Source organism: Halichoerus grypus, chromosome 15 (genome assembly GCF_964656455.1).
Source record: "Halichoerus grypus chromosome 15, mHalGry1.hap1.1, whole genome shotgun sequence".
NCBI lineage: Eukaryota > Metazoa > Chordata > Mammalia > Carnivora > Phocidae > Halichoerus > Halichoerus grypus.
Genome location: NC_135726.1, coordinates 27692659 through 27711784, shown reverse-complemented (window position 1 = coordinate 27711784; position 19126 = coordinate 27692659). Strand labels below are relative to the sequence as shown.

Genomic DNA, 19126 nt, shown 5'->3' with positions numbered 1-19126 from the left:
TCCTTGCCTGCTTTGGCTTAAATCTGCCAGGTCTATGTGAGGGAAGTGATTTTTACAAGGGTCTTGCAGCCCTGACGTGCTAAGAATCTACCCATCCCAGGCAAGCACTATTGGTTTCCCTAATAGCAGATCTTAAAGACCCAACACAGATTAAAACTGGTAAGATTTATGGACCTCCCAGCATGCCAGGCATTAAGTACTCCTTATATACTAACTCACTTAATCCTCCCATGGCAAGCCCCCTAACATAGAGTCTATAATTATCCCCATTTTACAGTTGAGAACACTGAGGCCCCGAGAGGTTAGAGAACCTACCCAAGGTCACACAGCCAGAAAGATCTATACTATATAGTGCATGATATTTCTAAGGACATTATAAGGAACATTTCTGGATCTCAAGGTACCAGGATGCAGGTATCACCGCTCCCAGTTTGTAAATGAGGTCACCGAGTCACTCTGCTGCCAACTGGCACAATCAGAGCCCCCAGTAATGACTTCTTCATTTCCATCCTAAGGGAAGTTTCCCCTGATCACCAGAGCAAGGAGCCTAACGATCATAGAAGAAGAAAATCAAATGTCAAAAAAGGGAAAAAGAGTTCAAGGTCACTGGTGTTCAAATAAATGCGGAATAAATAGCAAAATTACATATAATTACAATGATAATAATAATTACTGTTGTTTTGCCTATCCAATAGCCAGAAAGCATTTTTTTAAATAACCCCAAGCATTGCCAAAGATCTGGTGAGTGGAGGTTTTCATATATTAATGGAAGGAGTGTTGCTGGAACATTTCTGGAAGGAAATATAAACAGAAGGTGCATACTCATGACATTTCTTCAAACTTACCCAAAAATAGTCATGGGCATGCATAAAGATTTAGCCACGGGATATTCATCAGAGTGCTATTTGTACTATCAAAAACATCAAGAACTTAATGACCCCAAACAAGAGACGGGGTAAAAAAATTATGATCCAAGACTCAATGTAATACAGCTATTACAAGTCCAGCCATGATATTTAATGACATAGAAGAATGTTCCTGGTATACATATTTTTAAAGATTTTATTTATTTATTTGACAGAGAGAGACAGTGAGAGAGGGAACACAAGCAGGGGGAGTGGGAGAGGGAGAAGCAGGCTTCCCGCGGAGCAGGGAGCCCGATCCCAGGACCCTGGGATCATGACCTGAGCCGAAGGCAGACGCTTAATGACTGAGCCACCCAGGCGCCGCCCCCCCCGCCCCGGTATATTTTTAAATGAGCAAAGCAGGCATCCAAACTATCTGTATTGTGTGATGTGATATTGTGATTTATAATAAATATATATCGGCCTCCATCCCATTTCAGCCACAGGCGCCCTAAAACCCTTGGAATCTCCTCTGTGAAGGAAACAATAAAGATATCATTATTATGTAAATAATGTGACTTTTGATCACACTTAAGGCTAGGGGCTGGTTGCCACATGAACCACCCAGTGAACTTTCAGTTCTGCCTCCCTGACCTCTGGGGAGCAGGGTGGGGCTGGGGGTTGAATGGTGGCCAATGCCACTGGTTTAATCAATCATGGCTACATAACAAATCCTCCTTAAAAAACCACAGGACAGGATTCAGAGAGTTTCCAAGTTGGCGAACCAGAAAGCTTTCATGGCCACTGTGCTGGATCCCCAACTCCAGAAGGACAAAAGCTCCTTTATTCAGGACCTCACCCCCTGGATCTCTTCATCTGGCTATTGATTATATCCCCTAATAACCTTTGCAATGAACTGGTAATGTAGTGAATAAACCAGTTTCCTGAGTTCTATGACCACTCGATCAAATTAATGGAACCCAAGGAGGGAGTCAGAGGAACTTTTGATTTATGGCCAAGGTCACAAGCATGGGTAGCAACTTGGACTTGTAATTGGCATCGGAAGCAGAGAGCAGTCTTGTGGGGCCAAGTCCTTAACCTGTGGGATCTGACATTATCTCCAGGCAGAGCAGTGTAAGAATTAGTTGAATTGTAGGACATGCAGCTGCTGTCGGAGATTTGTTTCTTGGTGTGTGTGTGAGGGGGAGGACCCACACATTGAAACTGCAGAGTCTTATGGATTCTATTTTTAAGGGAGAAAATATGCAACAGATAAAAGATTACAGAATCTAAAATATGAAGAGCAGTTCTCTCTCTCGGTGGAGGAATTGTATGTGATTTTCATTTTCTTACCTTTACTTACCTGTACTTCCTCCCTCTTCTATAATAAGTATGTATTACATTGGCAATCAGGAGTAAAAAGAGCAAATACTATTTTTTAAAACAAAAGGAAGGAAGGAAGGAAGGAAGGAAAGGAGGGAGGAAGGAAGGGAGGTAGGGAGGGAGGAAGGGAGGGAGGGAGGAGGAAGAAGAGAAGAAGGGAAAGCAGCAGGGGGCAGGACCCTGGACATTTCCAGAATGCCTTGTTGAGGTGAATAAGGTCATAATGGATACATGTAGCCATCTGAGGTGCCTGGGGGAGGCAGCTGTTGGCTTCTTTGCCCAGCTTGATCAGGGTGATAGGGACACACCAGCCACATGAGAACAGAGAACTTTCCGGGTCAACTCCCCAAAGCACCTCCCACCTACACACCTCCTGGTCTACCCCGGCTCCCCAACTATGGCAAAGTTCAAGACAAGAGAATTGTTACTTTTGATCTCCCTCACGTGCTCAACTTCTAATCTTCTCCCAAGGCACTTACCATAGTCTAACGTATTGCATAATTTATTCATTGATTTGCTATTTTTTGTTCGTCATCCATCTCTCCCTGCTAGAATGCAAGCTCTGTGAAGGTAGGGATACTTTTCTGTACATTCACGGATCCTAGGAAACCTAGAACGTGTTCAGTTAATGTTTGTTGAATAAAGAGCTGTGAGTTCTGGAAGGTTTTTTAAAGATTTACAACGGCTTGGAGATTTCGGAACAAAGCCACCCAGCACGTTGCCTTGGCTCCTTCCTGCATCACTTTGAGGCCAACATGGCCACTGAGAGATGCCAACTTACATGGGAGGGTAGGAGGTGGTATTCTTCACGAAGTTCCATGGCTCTGTAGGCTGTGGAGGAGCAAACCTCAGGGGTCCAAGAGGAGGCCTGGCAAAAGGGACTCCCAGAAAGACGGCCACAGGCTGTGCGGATCCTTCTAAGCTGACGTACTTGCCCAGGACTTTGCCTTGCACGGTGTCCACCACAGGTGGCGAGGACGGGTGCCCTCCTGGACGTCCAGAGGAAAGAGGACACGTCAGCAGCGGAAGGTCTGACCTGGACTCATGGTGGGTCTTCCACCTTGAGCAGGTGACCTTGAATGAGTCACCTAAACCCTCGAGGCCTGGGTTTCTTCTATGTAAAGAGAGGAGGTTAACTGTCATTTTTTACCCGGGGCTATCTAGAGGAGCAAATTGGAATTGGAGGTATAATAGCATCAGGTAAAAAAGAAATGCAAGAACGAGAGCTGCTGAGGGAACCAGCTGTTTGGTTGCCACTCCTAGGAGCCTCCGGCCACAATTAGCCATCAGGCCCCAGGCGCTGAGCTGCATCCTGGCACGCAGCATGAACAAGAGAGGCCATCCCTCCTCTGGGAATCCCTGAACAGTGGAGGGGGCATGAGCCACCAACACACTTGACCCTACTCGGTGGGAAGGAAGGGGCCAGTGTCCTGAGAGAGGTGCCAGTGAGGTCCCCACAGGGGCTGGAAGAGGCAGGGAGGGAGGGGGGAGCGAACAGCAGGAGATAGAAGAGGGGGGATACAGGTGTAAGGCAGAGCAGAGGCTAGGCTCTGAGAGCAAAATGCAAAGGCTGGCCTGAGGAAGAAGGAAGGGTCCACGTGAGCCGGAGGGAGTCAATGGGGAGCAGACAGCAGCCTGTATTGTGAGAGAGGTTCAGGCCTGGGGGGCCTCAGTGCCAGGCTAAGGTTTGGGGCTTTATTTAGTGGGTACATGAGGAGCAGTGAACACTCGTAGAGTATGCAAGAGCGACACGCTTCATCTCGCAGGGGATTCTTCTGGTGGCTCTGAGCAAGGCTGTCCAGAGGGGGAGAGAGACTAGGGGTCCGATTCCTACCTGTTCCATCCTTGTGGGGCAGGAGGTTCCTCCCCACCAAGCTTCCCCTGTCTCCTTGCCCTTTCCACCCCAGTCCTGGTTCCACCTGCTGTGGACCTGCCTGAGCTTGCGCATGCAAGTGGGCACTCAGGACTCTCGACCATGGCCCTCCTCCAAGTCTTGCCTCGTCCTGCCTCAGCAGCCTCTGTGTGTATGTTTCCTTATCTGAAATGCTTTCTCACCTGGCATCCTTCCAGTTGCTCCCTTGTAGACATAGACAAAAGGTCAACCTCTCCCTCCAAGTATGTGGCCAGAACAAGAAAGGGCAATCCAGATTTGGTCTTAGAGGAGAATATCCAGTGGTAACCCGCAACAAAATGAAGTGGACAGAAGCCCAATGGGCAAGGGTGAGCAAGTGTGTGGATGGGGTGAGAAGCATAACAGTTATGGTAACATGAGCAGTCAGCAGTTGTCATATTACATAAGTACCCAGGTAATGTTTATTCTGTATTACATAAGTACACATGTAAGTTTTATATGCTGAGTACTTACTATATGCCAGATGTGCATTCTGGTTCACTTAAATTCGTCTTCACTAGATGCCCATTTTACAGATGAGGAAGCTGAGGAAATGGAGGCAGCCAGCATGGACTTTCTAAAGTGGGAAATGGGATGGCCTTGCCAGGGGGTAACCGGCAGTAAGGGAATAATCCCCTCCTGCTTCGGTTCTTACTCTGCCCTCACGTTCAGCCCCAGGTTTCTGACAGTGTCACCATCAGGACGAAGGTGAAGTGCAGATGGGGCCTGGGCTCTCGCGGTTCTGAGGGTCTCAGCCCTGGCTCTCCATTCATGAGCCATAGACAGATTCCAGAGCATGATTTTCCAGCGGACCTTGGGCAAGTCCATTTCCCTCTCTGAGTCCGTCTGCCTGCCTATAAACGGGCACAGATGCATTCTGGGGTCCCGTGTACACTCCTGTAGTAATCATGTGCTTTATTTTGTGTATGCTGATGTTTGACCTCTGGGGCCTTGCTGACCCTGGAGGGACTGCCCCTCTCAGAGTTAGCCAGTTCTAGCGATAGAAATCAACTGCCCTTCCAGCATGCAGAGGCTGTACCCCAATCACCTTCTTTACCAGGCCATCCCAGGCCAAGCCATTACCATCCTGCCCTAATCACTCCAGGGCAAGAACTGTGGGAAGCCTTTGTGTCCCAGAACTTGCTGAAATTGGTTAGTTTGCCAATCCAAAACCTGCTTATCCTGTCTCACCTCTTCCTTCCCCTGACAACCACGATAAGGGCTCTTGCCCCAAATTCCTCCCTCCTTCCTCTTCCTTTAACCCATCCTGAGCATCACCTCAGGGTGCAAGATGGTGGGGTGCATGCCTCCTCCTCCTGGGAACTGAGAGTGGCAAGTTATGGCCATTGGCTCCTGATCTGTTGGCCTGACCATACATCAAATTTTCTATTACTACGCTACATTTTAAAACAACTCCTTTATTTATAAATCCTTTGTTTGCACTCTCCATACCAGGCACTCTTTAGAAACAACCTGTTTTATCCTCACAACGGCCCAATGACATAGCTACTGCCATCGTTCCCATGTTAGAATGGGGGAAACCAAGGCACAGAAAACTAAAGCATGATGCCTAAGGACAGCCAGCTGGTAAGTGCTGAGCTGGGATTCAAACCTACACACTCTGGATCCACAATGCATACAGGTCCCCAGCCTGCCATCTGAGGGTAGAGTGTTCCTATGAAACTTTTCCTAAGCAGAAATGGCACAAAGCAAAGAGTATCCTGGACTTCCTGCAGGTTGTATTAAGCCACTTTGCTTTTAGGAAAGACCTCCATTAGTCCCTGTTACGGTAGCCCAAAGAAATCCGAGGAGGATTTTCGCTTTTCCATTACTGTAGTAATGTCAAATTTCCCTAAAGATGAAGAGGCCTGATGCAACTTGCAGAAAGCCCGGGATACTCCTATTAACATTCTGCTAAGCCACTCTCCATGATTTGGCCATACACAGACGAATAATCAAGCAGAAAATAAACTGAGCTCTCTGGAATCCCCAACCGGGGAGGCATGAGGTTAGCTCTTTGCCCTCCTGCACGGGGCACACACAGCTGCAGTCTGGGAGTGTTCATGCTACCCTGTGTCTCAGGTTGGCAGGGACTGTCTGGGCACCAAGCAGGTGAAGTCCAGAGGGCGCTGGCTGCTGCAGAACTGGACCTGCCATACTCTACCCCTCCATGCATCTCTCCCACCTCGTTCTCCCCCACCTCGCACCCGGGCAAGGATTTCCAAACGCACCCCGCTATTTTATTTCGGAAGGACTCACCCCAAGTCATGGAAGTGGCGAGGGAGGTCAGGACCAGAGCAAAGAGCCACATTGTGAAGGGATTGCAGCTCCAGGGCCTCAAGCCCTCTACACCACTTAAAAAGTCTGTTCAGGTCCCGCCCCATTGCCCCACTCCCACCCCACAGCCCTATGGCTCTGGACCTCTGCAGGGCCTCTGGGCCACACCCACCCAGATTTCACCCTCTTTCATCCAAACAAACTGGACTGAGTCTCCGATTGCAGATAGCCACAGACTCGTCCAGCAGCCTGTTACATAAGGGCTTCTCCTTTGCAGAACTCTAAACTTAGAGCACTGTGAATTTCCCAAGGCAGGCAGGAGCAGACAGATGCTTTTTTTTTTTTTTTTTTTAAGATACTATTCATTTATTTGACAGAGACAGTGAGAGAGAGAACACAAGCAGGGGGAGCTGGAGAGGGAGAAGCAGGCTTCCAGCTGAGCAGGGAGCTGGACATGGGGCTCGATCCCAGAACCCTGGGATCACGACCTGAGCCGAAGGCAGACACTTAATGACTGAGCCACCCAGGCGCCCCAGGAGCAGAGAGATACCTTTAGGGAGGGGGGAAGCTTTGGTCCAGGGTTCTCAGAACAAGCTTGAAAACTGGAGCAAAAGCCAGTCCCATAGTTGCTCAGCTGGGGAACTCAGGACAAATCTTTCTTAGCTGTTTGGGCTTCTTCTCCATACAGTTCTGTGCTCTCAAGTTCGGAAGCACCTTAAATTCATCCGGCTTCCCTCTCCCTTTTAAAAAAAATTGATTTATTTTAGAGAGAGAGACGGGGGGGTGGGCGAGAGAGAGAAAGTGAGTGGGGGGAGGGGCAGAGGGAGAGAATCTTCAAGCAGACCCCCGCCCAGGGCAGAGCCCCATGTGGGGTTCAATCCCAGGATCCATAAGATCACAACCTGAGTCGAAACCAAGAGTCAGACGCTTAACTGACTGAGCCACCCAGGTGCCCCATCCGGTTCCCTTTTGATACTAAATTAACTTTACAATATTCCTGTCAAGCCACTCAGCCTCTTGTCACATACCTCCAGGGTCAGGGAATGCATTCCTTCTCCAGGCAGGGATCTTTGGGCAGAATACTTTTACAGTGAACGAACTCTAGGTCTCTACAGTCCCTGGCTCTAATCATCCATCCATCATTCCATTTATTCAATATTCCATTTATTCATTCATTCATTCATTTACCAAATGCCAGACACGATGCTGGTACAGAGATGAATTCAAGGGATATTCCTTCTCCTCAAGGAGCTCACCATGTAGTGGATAAGACGCCTGGTGTGTGTGTTTGGTGGACCACTGCACAATGTGAAAGCCCCAGAACAGAGGGATACAAAATGCTCTGGGTATACCTGGGAGAGTCTCATGTGTCTGCTTGGGGACACAAGGAAGATGAAGATGCTCAAAGCCTGTTTCATAGAATCACTGAATGTCCAACAGAAGGGAATTCCTTAAACATAGTCTGGCACAGCTGGCTAAGGAAATACTCTGCATTCACTCAGACTAGTGATGCACACCCCACTAACTGACAGGGACAGACAGTCATGATCTCTTGTGAAAGGGGAAAAAGAGGTTGTAAAATACTTGTGGTTGCTTTATAGGATACAGTTTAGTGATTCCTCAAAAATTAAACATGGAGTTACTATATTCCCAGCAATTCTACTCCTAGGTATATACCCAAGATAACTGGGAACATACCCATACAAAAACAAGACAAAAATAACAGCATTATTCCTAATACCCCAAAGTGAGAACAGCCCAAATGACCATCAATTGACGAATGGATAAATAAAGTGTGATCTAGCCATACAATGGAATATTATTCAGCCATGAAAAGAAACAAAGTATGGATACTTGCTACAACATGGATGAACCTGGAAAACCATACACTAATGAGAGAAACCAGACACAGAAGGCCGCATGTTATACGATTCTATTTATATGAAAAGTCCAGAATAAGCAAATGCATGGAGACAAAAAGATTAGAGGTTGCTTGGGGCAGAGGAGAGGGGCATGAGGAATGACTGATAATGGGTAGGAGGCTTCTTTGTGGAGTGATGAGATGTTCTGGGTTTAGATTGCACTCATGATTATACAACTATGTGAATATCCTACCAAAAAAACACTGAATTGTACACTTAAAAAAGTGAATTTATGGTATGTGCATTATCTTTTTTTTTAAAGATTTTATTTATTTATTTATTTATTTATTTATTTATTTATTTATTTGGTGGGGGCAGGAGGAGATGGGGAGGGACAGGGACAGGCCGACTCTGCCCTGAACGCGGAGCCTGATGAGGGCCTCACTCCCAAGACCCTGAATTCAGGACCTGAGCCAAAACTGAGAGTTGGACGATTAACTGACTGAGCCACATGAATTATCTTTCAATAAAATAAATACTTAAAAATCCAGTCATGTATAATAGCCCATTTTAGTAAAAGCATATCTTTGCATAGAAAAAAATCCTGGAAGGTTATACATCTAATTTGTATTACAACAGCCATTTTCTGGCTGTCGCATTGTGTTTTTACTTATTTATACTTTCCACTTCTATTCATTCAGGCATTCGTGTGACAAATATTTATTGAGGGTTCCCTGTGCGGCAAACAAGGGGCTGAGTGCTTTGTATGCAGTACCTCACTCGGTTCTCAAAGGAGCCCTGTGAATTGATACTCCTATCTCCTAGGACTCAGCACGGGCAAGGAACATCAAGTATAGGAAGAGCTAGGGATTGAACAAGAGTTGCGTAATGTTCCAGACCATACTCTTATCCAATCTGTTGTGCTGTCCAAACCTTATTGACAAACTGACTTTGTTGGTTCCCTAAGCACATGCTTGATTTGCCTTTGGGTGAGCCGTTATGGTTTCTTTCTCCTGGGAGCCTTGATTTGCCTTCGGGTGAGCTGCTATGGTTTCTTTCTCCTGGGAGCCTTGATTTGCCTTTGGGTGAGCTGCTATGGTTTTTCTCTCCTGGGAGCCTTGATTTGCCTGTGGGTGAGCTGCTATGGTTTCTCTCTCCTGGGAGCCTCCCCATCTCCACCCTTTAAAGCGCCCACACCTCCCTGCTGACCCCTCCCAGACTCTGAGGCTGTCTGGGAGGATGGGTGGAAACAGGAGTGCTGGGTTCTTGGAACAGGTAGTGACCGGGCGGCAGAGGTGCTTGCTGCTCGCTCCGTCTTCATGGTGCTCCTCTCCCCGTGGAGACGGACTTGTGGTGGAGAAGTCACTGTCCAGCCAGGAGTCACACACCCCAGGCCCCCTGCCTTTAACTGGAGACATGAGATGTGTTCTTGTCAGTGGAGAGGAAGCAGATGTGGAGCAGGGTTGTCTCCAGGCCGGCGCGGTCAAAGGGCAGCTCTGCCTTCTCTATGCTCGGACTCTTTTCCTGGTGTCCTTGGCAAGCCTGCTCTTGTCCAGGCCAGAACAATATTGACATCCGAGAGAACTGGGCGACCAGCAGCCACAAAGCACATGACACTCAGAAAAGCTCATGGGTTCTTGGCCAAGGCCATAGGTTAGAGCTGAAATGAAGCATCTGGAGACCCCAATTCAAAAAAACATGGTAATTTGCACTCCTTCTAGCCGCTGTGGCAGGCCAGTGAGGGGAGCACTGGGATAGGGCCAAGGGCTTTGTGACAGCGCTACAGTCAGTCCCCAGAGGTGATCGCTTCCATGATGACTGACCTGGGCTGGGGCTCCTCCCTTTCATCCAGGAAAGAAACAGGAGTTATAAAGACCACCCTAAGAAAGAGGACCCCTATCTCTCTCCACAGGGGACAATCTGGCTTGTCTTCCTAAGATGACAACAAGACTGTTTCTAACCACTTTAGCACACCACACACACACACACACACACACACACACACACACACACACACACGTTAAGGCACATAACCATTATACCTTTTGCCCTGACCAGCCCATCTTTGCAGCCTGGGAAAAAGCCCTGGTTCTCAGCCTAAAAAAGTTGTAGAACGCTGTCTTAGCAAAATATAAAAGGGAGGGAGGGATTATTCCCTCGATCTCACTATTTAATCACATGCCTGCTTGTGACATTAGCCAATTCTGCAAACAGGCAGCTACTCCCAGACCTTGCCATGTCTGGCTGCAGCCTGGAAGCCCATTCCTGACTCATGATGATTCTGCAGAGTAATGGGTGAGGCTGGAGCTTACAAAGCCTCACGCCAGACCTCAGTTTTGCTTAATGTGTATGGCCTCCTTGCATCCCATCAGCTCTGTGAATAATACAGCTCTTCTTGCTTCAGTGGCAGTTGACTAGGCTGATTGCTTTTCCCCTGGGAAACTCCCTAAGGTTTCTCGCATGGAGCTAGATGGTCTGAAGAGTGAAATCCTAGAAACTGGCCTTAACTCTCAAGCGTTTAGACAGATCTTAGGGGAGAAGACACCTCTGAGGCCTCCAAGTTATCCCCCCAAACCTCTCCAACAAATTCCTCAACAGACACATGGAGAGCACCTACTAGAACAAGTCCTCAAAGAAATATGAGCCCATGTCCTAGGATTGACTGAGGCAGAGCACCTATGGGAAAGTTTGACCTGGGGGTGGCTTCGGGAGGGGAGTGCTTCACTCGCCATGGGCATAAGGGGTCATTCCACAAGGCACAGACAACTGGAGATGTTTCATCTCCGACTGGCAACCCCATGCCATCTCCATCAGGCAATCACATGGGACTGCCTAGTTTAGCTTCTGCTGAGTAAGAATATATGGTGAAAGTAGGGTAAACTATGGTAGCAAATAATCCCAGAATGTCAGTGGTTTGTTTCTGCTTATGTAAAGAAACGTGGTGCCGTTCCTCCAGTGATCTAAACAAGGGGTCAGCAAAGTTTTTCCGTAAAGGGCCAGGTAGTAAATACTTTAGGCTTTGTGGGTCATATGGTCTCTGTGGCAGCTGCTCAATCTGCTGTTTTAGCAAAAGCAGCCATAGATAACACCCAGGCAAATGGACACGGCTGCGTTTCAATAAAACCTTATTTGAAAAACAGGTGGCAGGCTAGATTTGGCCCATGGGCCAGTTTCTGACTCCTGATCTAGAACATGGCAGCTTTACCATCTTTAACTCATAGTTTCTCATGTTTTCCTGGGTGCCAATTCTAGTCAGCTGGAATTAGAAGAAGCACAGAGGAGTGAACAGGGGGGTTGGGCCAGGCCTGGATGTGGCCTTCCTCACCTCTACTCACATTCCATTGGAAAGAACATAGCTGCATGGCCAATCTAACTGTAAGGAAGGCCAAGAGATCTGGTCTGGTTGTGTGCCAAAGGAGACTGGACAGACTTTAATGGCAATTCCTGCCAGAGATAATAATATCCATTAAATCATCAATTTGATACTAGGGATTTTTTTTCTAACACATAGCAAAATAAATATATAACTATTATATAACGCTTTAAAGTTTATTTGTGCATCATCTGAAATCATCTTACGTAACTCCAGGAATAAGTGTACTATACTTTGGTAAACAATGAGCGTCTGTATTTCTTTTATTTAAATTCTGATAGCCTGATTGTAAACCTAGTCCCTGCTTGCTTGGGCTACTCTATAAAGGTTTCCTTCAGCCTCTTAAGAGTAAAGAAGGAAAAAGGGTGAATCAGAAAGACAAAAATGGAAGCCCCAGAAAGTTAAGATTGAATTATATTCTGAAAACGGTCCAGCAAATCCAATTTATTATTATGGATTGTATTATAGACATCTGGGTGATACAGTGACCTTGAACGAGAGGTGTTTTGTGTGTTTTCTTACTCTGAGCATTGTTAGAGTTTATGTCTATGAATGCCCAAACCGTCCATGACTTCTGATAATGCAGGGCATTAAGAGGTGAGCAAGAAAATTAACAAGTCAGGAAACGACAGATGTTGGTGGGGATGTGGAGAAAGGGGAACCCTCCTACACTGTTGGTGGGAATGCAAGCTGGTGCAGCCACTCTGGAAAACAGTATGGAGGTTCCTCAAAAAGTTGAAAATAGAACTACCATACGATCTAGCAATTGCACTAATGGGTATTTACCCCAAAGATACAAATGTAGGGATCCGAAGGGGTACATGCACCCTGATGTTTATAGCAGCAATGTCCACAATAGCCAAACTGTGGAAAGAGCCAAGATATCCATCGACAGATGAATGGATAAAGAAGATGTGGTATATATATACAATGGAATATTATGCAGCCATCAAAAAGAATGAAATCTTGCCATTTGCAACGACGTGGATGGAACTGGAGGATATTATGCTGAGCAAAATAAGTCAATCAGAGAAAGACATGTATCATATGACCTCACTGATATGAGGAATTCTTAATCTCAGGAAACAAACTGAGGGGTGCTGGAGTGGTGGGGGGTGGGAGGGATGGGGCAGCTGGGTGATAGACATTGGGGAGGGTGTGTGCTATGGTGAACGCTGTGAAGTGTGCAAGACTGTTGAATCACAGATCTGTACCTCTGAAGCAAATAATACATTATATGTTAAAAAAAAAAAAAAAGAAGAAGAAGAAGAAGATAGCAGGAGGGGAAGAATGAAGGGGGGTAAATCGGAGGGGGAGACGAACCATGAGAGACTATGGACTCTGAGAAACAGACTGAGGGTTCTAGAGGGGAGGGGGGTGGGAGGATGGGTTAGCCTGCTGATGGGTATTAAAGAGGGCATGTTCTGCATGGAGCACTGGGTGTTATATGCAAACAATGAATCATGGAACACTACATCAAAAACTAATGATGTAATGTATGGTGATTAACATAAGATAATAAAACAAAACAAAACAAAACAAAAAAAGAGCCTTGGTTGAGGTGCCTGGGTGGCTCAGTCATTAAGCGTCTGCCTTCGGCTCAGGTCATGATCCCAGGGTCCTGGGATCGAGCCCCGCATCGGGCTCCCTGCTCCGCGGGAAGCCTGCTTCTCCCTCTCCCACTATCCCGGCTTGTGTTCCCTCTCTCGCTGTGTGTCTCTCTGTCAAATAAATAAATAAAATCTTAAAAAAAAAAAAAAGAAAGTAATTCTTACCATTAAAAAAAAAAAAGCCTTGGCAACATCAACATAGTGTGGTTTCTGCCCAGAATGTGGACATCTGAAATCATCATAGTGTTGAATGTCCAAAGGAAGACGTTCCCTGAGGTTCAAGGAAATGGCGCGGTCACAGTGATCCTTGATGAAGCCAATGCCTGGTCACCTAACCCTGCCCATCAATGGTCCACAGGAATGCAATTTTGTAAATCAATTGTTGCATTATAGCAAACTAAGCAAGGAAACATACAGTAATGAATAAAGAGAAAAGTGAAAGAATCCTTTAGAAAAATACCAAGTATCAACAACAATATGGAAGACCTGGAAATTTCCTTACTCTGCTGGTAGGAGGGCAAGTCTGCACGACCACTTTGGAAAACTTTTTGGAGTGCCTACTAAAGTTGACATATGCAACCCTGGTGACCCAGCGAAGCCACTCCTAGGTAAATATCCAAGAGAAATGCATGCATGTAGTCATCAAAAGACATGTTCTAAAATATTCATGCCAACTCTTTTCATAATAACCTGAAACTGGAAACTCTCCAAATGCCCAACACCAGTAGAATGGATAGATTATGGCATATTCACACAAATAATGACTACACAGGAGCGATAAAAATCTGTAACCACTTACTATGTGGATACATGATGCGAGGATACACCCCCTCTCCCACCTCTGCCCTCCTGGGACCTGCAGCCAGGGCCACAGGTGGGGAGTTGGGCTTTGGGGTAGGCCAGGAAGGTCCAGAGTCTAAAGGGCCCTTGAGGGGAGAGGAGCAGGAACAGGGAGCCGCGAGGGAAGGGACCCTTTCCTGCCCATCTCAGGTGGGCTCCTTGGGGCTCAGTGGGAAAATACAAAAATTAGGAAAGAGAAAAGCCTGCTGGCCCCAACGTCTGCTCTCCCTTGTGAAGGTAGTTATCGGAGTCAGACTTTTCAGGTAATGGGTTGGAATTTTCCCCTTTCCAAGTGCTACAGAGAAAAGGAACGATGATAAATAGTATTCGTTTATAATTTAACCATTTTTTTTTTTTTTTTTTACCTTAGCAGTTGTGCAATATCACGCCACCCCCATCTCAGGAGCCTCAGAGGGGAGGAGAGCGGTTTTTCCCCTTAATGCTGCCCTCTGCTGCACATTAGGGAATTCACAGGCAAAGATTTGGTTTGTCTCCAGGGTTTTGTTGGATTTGATTTGATTTAGTGACTCAGGTCCAAGATTGTAAGGGGAGGGGGGCGGGGGGTGGGCAGATTTTCTGTAAAAAAGGAAGTTGTTGAATTTACAATAAGAAAGCAATGAAATAGTTTGTTTTTACAGTGGTGGGAAAGCAGAGGTGAGTGGGAAATGCATGTTTCTGTGTTGCTGATGAGCAGGAAGTGAAGGGACCCTTTGGGGAAGTGAATTTGTAGAACATAAGAAGAGCAATTTAGGGCCACCTGGGGGGATCAGACGGTTAAGTGTCTGCCTTCTGCTCAGGTCATGATCCCGGGGTCCTGGGATTGAGCCCCGCATCGGGCTCCCTGCTCAGCAGGGAGCCTGCATCTCCCTCTCCGTCCGTGCGCCCTCTCTCTCAAATGAATAAATAAAATACTAAAAAAAAAAAGAAGAGCAATTTAAAAAGGGCACGGCCTGTGACTGGGTCCATCTTCTGCAGATCCAGATGGCAGGAATAGTTTTAAAAAGTAAAAGTACTCATTCTCAAAGCTGCTCATCAAATTATATCCATAAATGTCCCAGGAGCAGGCTACTGGCTAGAGATGGTGACATATCCACATCAGACAGATATGAAAGCTGATTCTTTGAAGATCCTCTACCGACTTGGAATACATATACCACACTGTGAATACTCAGCAGTTCGTAATCGGGGGTGCGCATCTAATGCCTAAAAAGTGAAAACATACGTTTCCAGGTCCCATCCAAGAAGTTTCTGGTTTGGCTGGACTGGGGAGCGGCTTGGGCAGTGGAATTTTGGAAAAGCCCTCTGGGTGATTCCTCTACTTACACCTCTGATAGGAAACCCTGAATTAAATGAAAAAAAGCAGGATGCCAAGTAGCATTTATATTTCAGCTTTAACTCAATACAACATCTGATGGCACGTGGACAGGAATAAGGAGGAAAGAGGGCCTTGTATCTAGATGCGTTGGAAATATGCTCCCTCTTGCAAGACACCTACCAAAATTAGAACCGTATTTGAGGATGCTGGGACTGTGTGCAGTATATAAATAAGTGTAATGTCATTTAATATGATAGTATTTTAAAAAATGAGTTGAGTGGTGTTTTCTAGCTGTTAGTTTAGCCAAATATCAGTGTAGAAATTAGCCGTCTGCAGCTGCAGAGGCAACGGAATTTCCAGCTTGCTTGTGTGTGGCTTGGTTCCTCTTCCTAGAACCAGAAAATGCCCTGAGCATTGTTGGTCCACAACCACCTAAGTCAGACACAATCCAACAGATTTGGACCCTATGCTGAGGGAGGCAGGGAGCATGGCAGAAAGAGTCCTGCTCTGGAAAGACAAGATACTCGAAGCCTGGTTTTGACTTGCTGCTAATTCACTGAATGATTCTGGGCGAATTCCTTCACATCTCCATAGATTTCTATAAAATGAGAGGCCAGGGGTCCAAACCTAAACATCTTCAGGGGAAGGGTAATATGCATGAGTGAAATGGATCAGGCACAAGACAAATTAAACAACTTCCTTTTTTACAGAAAATCCTTCCCCCCCTCTCCCTTACAATCTTGGACCTGAATCACTAAAGCAAATCAAATCCAACAAAACTCTGGAGACAAACCAAATCTTTCCCGTGAATAGTGAGGACTGTGAAAAAATGGAGAGCTTATGCCTTGGTAAAGGGTGGCCCCTACTCAGTACCGGCAGGTTTTTCCATCAAGGTCACTGAGAACAGTTGTGCAGGTTGTGTACTGCACAAGAGCACTACTTCAGAGGAGGTACTGTTCACATCATAGATGTAGTATCTATCAGTGATGATGATTTCCTGGAAGATGCCTGTAGAGGGTTTGAAGAAAGAATACCTTCTAATTTGCACAAAGGTGATGTATGGGCTGTCAGAAGCCCTGGTTACCATGCTGGAACGCAGCTCCAATATTGCCAGATTTCTTCTTCCCCCTCCTCCTCCTCCTCTTCTCCTTTTCCTTCTTTTTCTCTGGAGGGGCTGGAAACATGGCTTTTAAAGTGAAACTCCCCTGATTTCATATTAACTGGAAACTAATTCCAAAACGTTTTTGACATCTGTGGGCTAAACAAAACATTTCTGGGGGCCAAACTGAGGCTAGGAGCTGGAGATCTCTGACCCAGAGAAACTCTACATTATTGACATTTCAGAAACCCTCCTACTCCATGCACCTCATGTGTAATCCTGAGGCAATCACAAAGAAACTAATTACCCTGGTAAATTAAATGGATAGAATAGGGATTATGTAGTTATAATATGAATTAAACTAAATATCAAATTATAGTCAATATTAAATATATTAACATATTAAATATAAATTATAAATTAATATATAATTATGTAAACATTAAATTAAATATTAAATTATAATGTGATATAAAAAGTAAAAGTGCGGGGCGCCTAGGCGGCTCAGTCAGTTAAGCGTCTGTCTTTGGCTGAGGTCATGATCTCAGGGTCCTGGGATCGAGCCCAGCACTGGGCTCCTTGCTTAGCGGGGAGTCTGTTTGTCCCTCTCCCCCTGCCCCTCACCCCTGCTTGTGCTCTCTCTCTCTCTGCTCTTTCTCTCTCAATTCAACAAACAAAAATATATATAAAATCTTAAAAAAAAGTAAAAGTGCATCCTTTGAATGATGGTACTGCAACATTCTCCCTACCTATCATCTGGTTAACTTTAATTCATCCTTTCTCCAGAGAGAACCTCCCGAGACTTGCCTCTAAATTAGATCCCCGTTATACTTTTATACAACACCTTACTCTGAGTGATCTTATCAAATTTCTGTCATCAGCTATTCACTAGTGTGAATGTTTGCGTACTGTGTGTTTGCTTAGCCCTGGTGGAGGGCATGTCTTGCTCACCACTGTAGCCCCAGTGTGGATATGTCTGGCACCCATCAGGCACCCAATGTAGGTTTATGGAAGCATAGATTAGTCTCCGCCCCATCAGGCAAACATTTTTTCTCCTCGGTGTCCCCCCGACCTGACTTTGCCACCAGGCGTCTGACTCCTTGGCTCCTGACCTTGATGGACCTCTGGTTTCCATTGCTGAGAAGGAGGCTCTCTGGCCGCCCCACCCCCTCCTCCCCCACTGGAGGAAAGACCCGGTTCTAGCCATCGAGGTTCAAGACATCCATGCTTGGCTTGTGGCTGACACCTGCCTGGATTGGAGTTAGAGCACTCAGATTTCAGGTAATACACATCTCTGATAGGAAATCCACTTCACCTTGGATGCTGGGGGTTGGGGGAGAGTTTTGAGCACAGGATTAAATTCTGCTCCCCATACATATTTCACGTTCTGATTTTGTTTTCTCTTAGTAACAAGATCATTATGATGCCAACCAATAGGCTGGCCCTCCTGCAGATTTATTGAAGAGATCTGGTAGCATTCCAAGACAAGCAGCGTTGTTTGATATAGAAAAGAAGTCCCCTAGGGATCCTCCCCACGTCCATAAAACATCAGTAAAAGCAGCTGATTTCACAAAGTAGCTAAACACAAAAATGGAGCTAATGATCATGGGGGAAATTGCAGAAGAAGGAAAACCAAAATCACACATAATTTCTCAAGGAGCAAAGAATAAAGGCAGGAACAGAGAAAAAGAGAGTAAGGAAGGAGGACCAGGGAGGGCTGTGGAAGTGGACATAATCAGGGGGAGGGTATCTGACCAAAACTCCACCTCCTGCTCCTTCAGTTTCTGTCCCACGCTCATGTTCAAATCCAGCTTCAGGTACTGCTCGCTCTGACTGTAGGCTGGCCACAGAGGCAGGCCTTCCCCGTTAGGGTCCCTGGAAGTGAGGGCAGAGACGGGGGTGAGATTTCCATTCTCCAACACCTGAATGTGGGGGAGGCTGGGGGAGGCGGGGGGGGGGGCGGCTCACTTACCCGGTCCGAGCAAAGTTGGCCCAGTATCTCATCATCTTCCTGCTCAGCAATTTCTCCTCCTCGGTGGCTCCTTCTGAAGGAAGACAATCACAAAATCCGGCTCTCACACGGATTCACCAGAATTCACCCAAGGTGACTCGGGTGCGCTGAATCACGTTCGCATCTCCCTTCCCGCCGATCCCCTCACCAGCCCACCAATCAATGCATTCATTCTGCATCTGCACAGACTGAGGCCCAGAGCAGCCAGGACTCGCCCAAGGAGTCGTGGCTTCCGAATGCTGGAGGAGGCTGAACATGCAGCTTCCCCATCTAGCCAGTTATTTTCCAGTCATTCCTATGAGGCTGCGAGCTCCCTGGGGACAGAGACCACCTCTCTCTGTGTCTCTTTCCACCACTCCCCGCCTCATGCAATTAATTAATTATTGCATTTCTTTATTTGAGAAAGTAATCCTTGCTCAAAGTACAAAATCCAAAATGCAGCAGGGGTATCTAAGGACAATAAGTTTCCCTCCCATCTCTTTTCTCCAGACACCCAGTCCCCAGGCTCAGAGGCAACCATAGCTACCAGCTTTTTGAGTGCCCTCCAAAGGCAGCCTAGTCATGTACTAGGGGTTAAGCGGACCCCTTTTTACACACTCAGTATAATACGAACACATATT

At 46.4% G+C, this 19126-nt stretch overlaps 2 protein-coding genes across 4 annotated transcripts in view; both read right to left on the bottom strand.

Moving 5' to 3' along the window:
* CES1 (carboxylesterase 1) overlaps positions 1 to 6513 on the bottom strand; it is a 28593-nt gene extending 22080 nt beyond the window's left edge. The window contains exons 1-2 of the mRNA XM_036068936.2: positions 6379 to 6513; positions 3010 to 3217 (exon numbers count right to left, since the gene is read on the bottom strand). Of these exons, the coding sequence (XP_035924829.1) occupies positions 3010 to 3217; positions 6379 to 6430 (260 nt within the window). The 5' untranslated portion in view covers positions 6431 to 6513. The remainder of the gene's footprint in view (positions 1 to 3009; positions 3218 to 6378) is intronic.
* Positions 6514 to 6752: 239 nt separating this feature from the next.
* Positions 6753 to 19126, bottom strand: part of CES5A (carboxylesterase 5A) — a 97990-nt gene continuing 85616 nt past the window's right edge. The window contains exons 12-14 of one of the 3 annotated variants that reach the window (XM_078062862.1): positions 18468 to 18540; positions 18262 to 18370; positions 6753 to 7136 (exon numbers count right to left, since the gene is read on the bottom strand). In XM_078062862.1, coding sequence (XP_077918988.1) covers positions 7095 to 7136; positions 18262 to 18370; positions 18468 to 18540 — 224 coding nt within the window. In that variant the 3' untranslated portion in view covers positions 6753 to 7094. Of the gene's footprint in view, positions 7137 to 17843; positions 18371 to 18467; positions 18541 to 19126 lie in introns of those variants that run through there. The other 2 variants (XM_036068932.2, XM_036068934.2) reach the window with 2 other exon arrangements.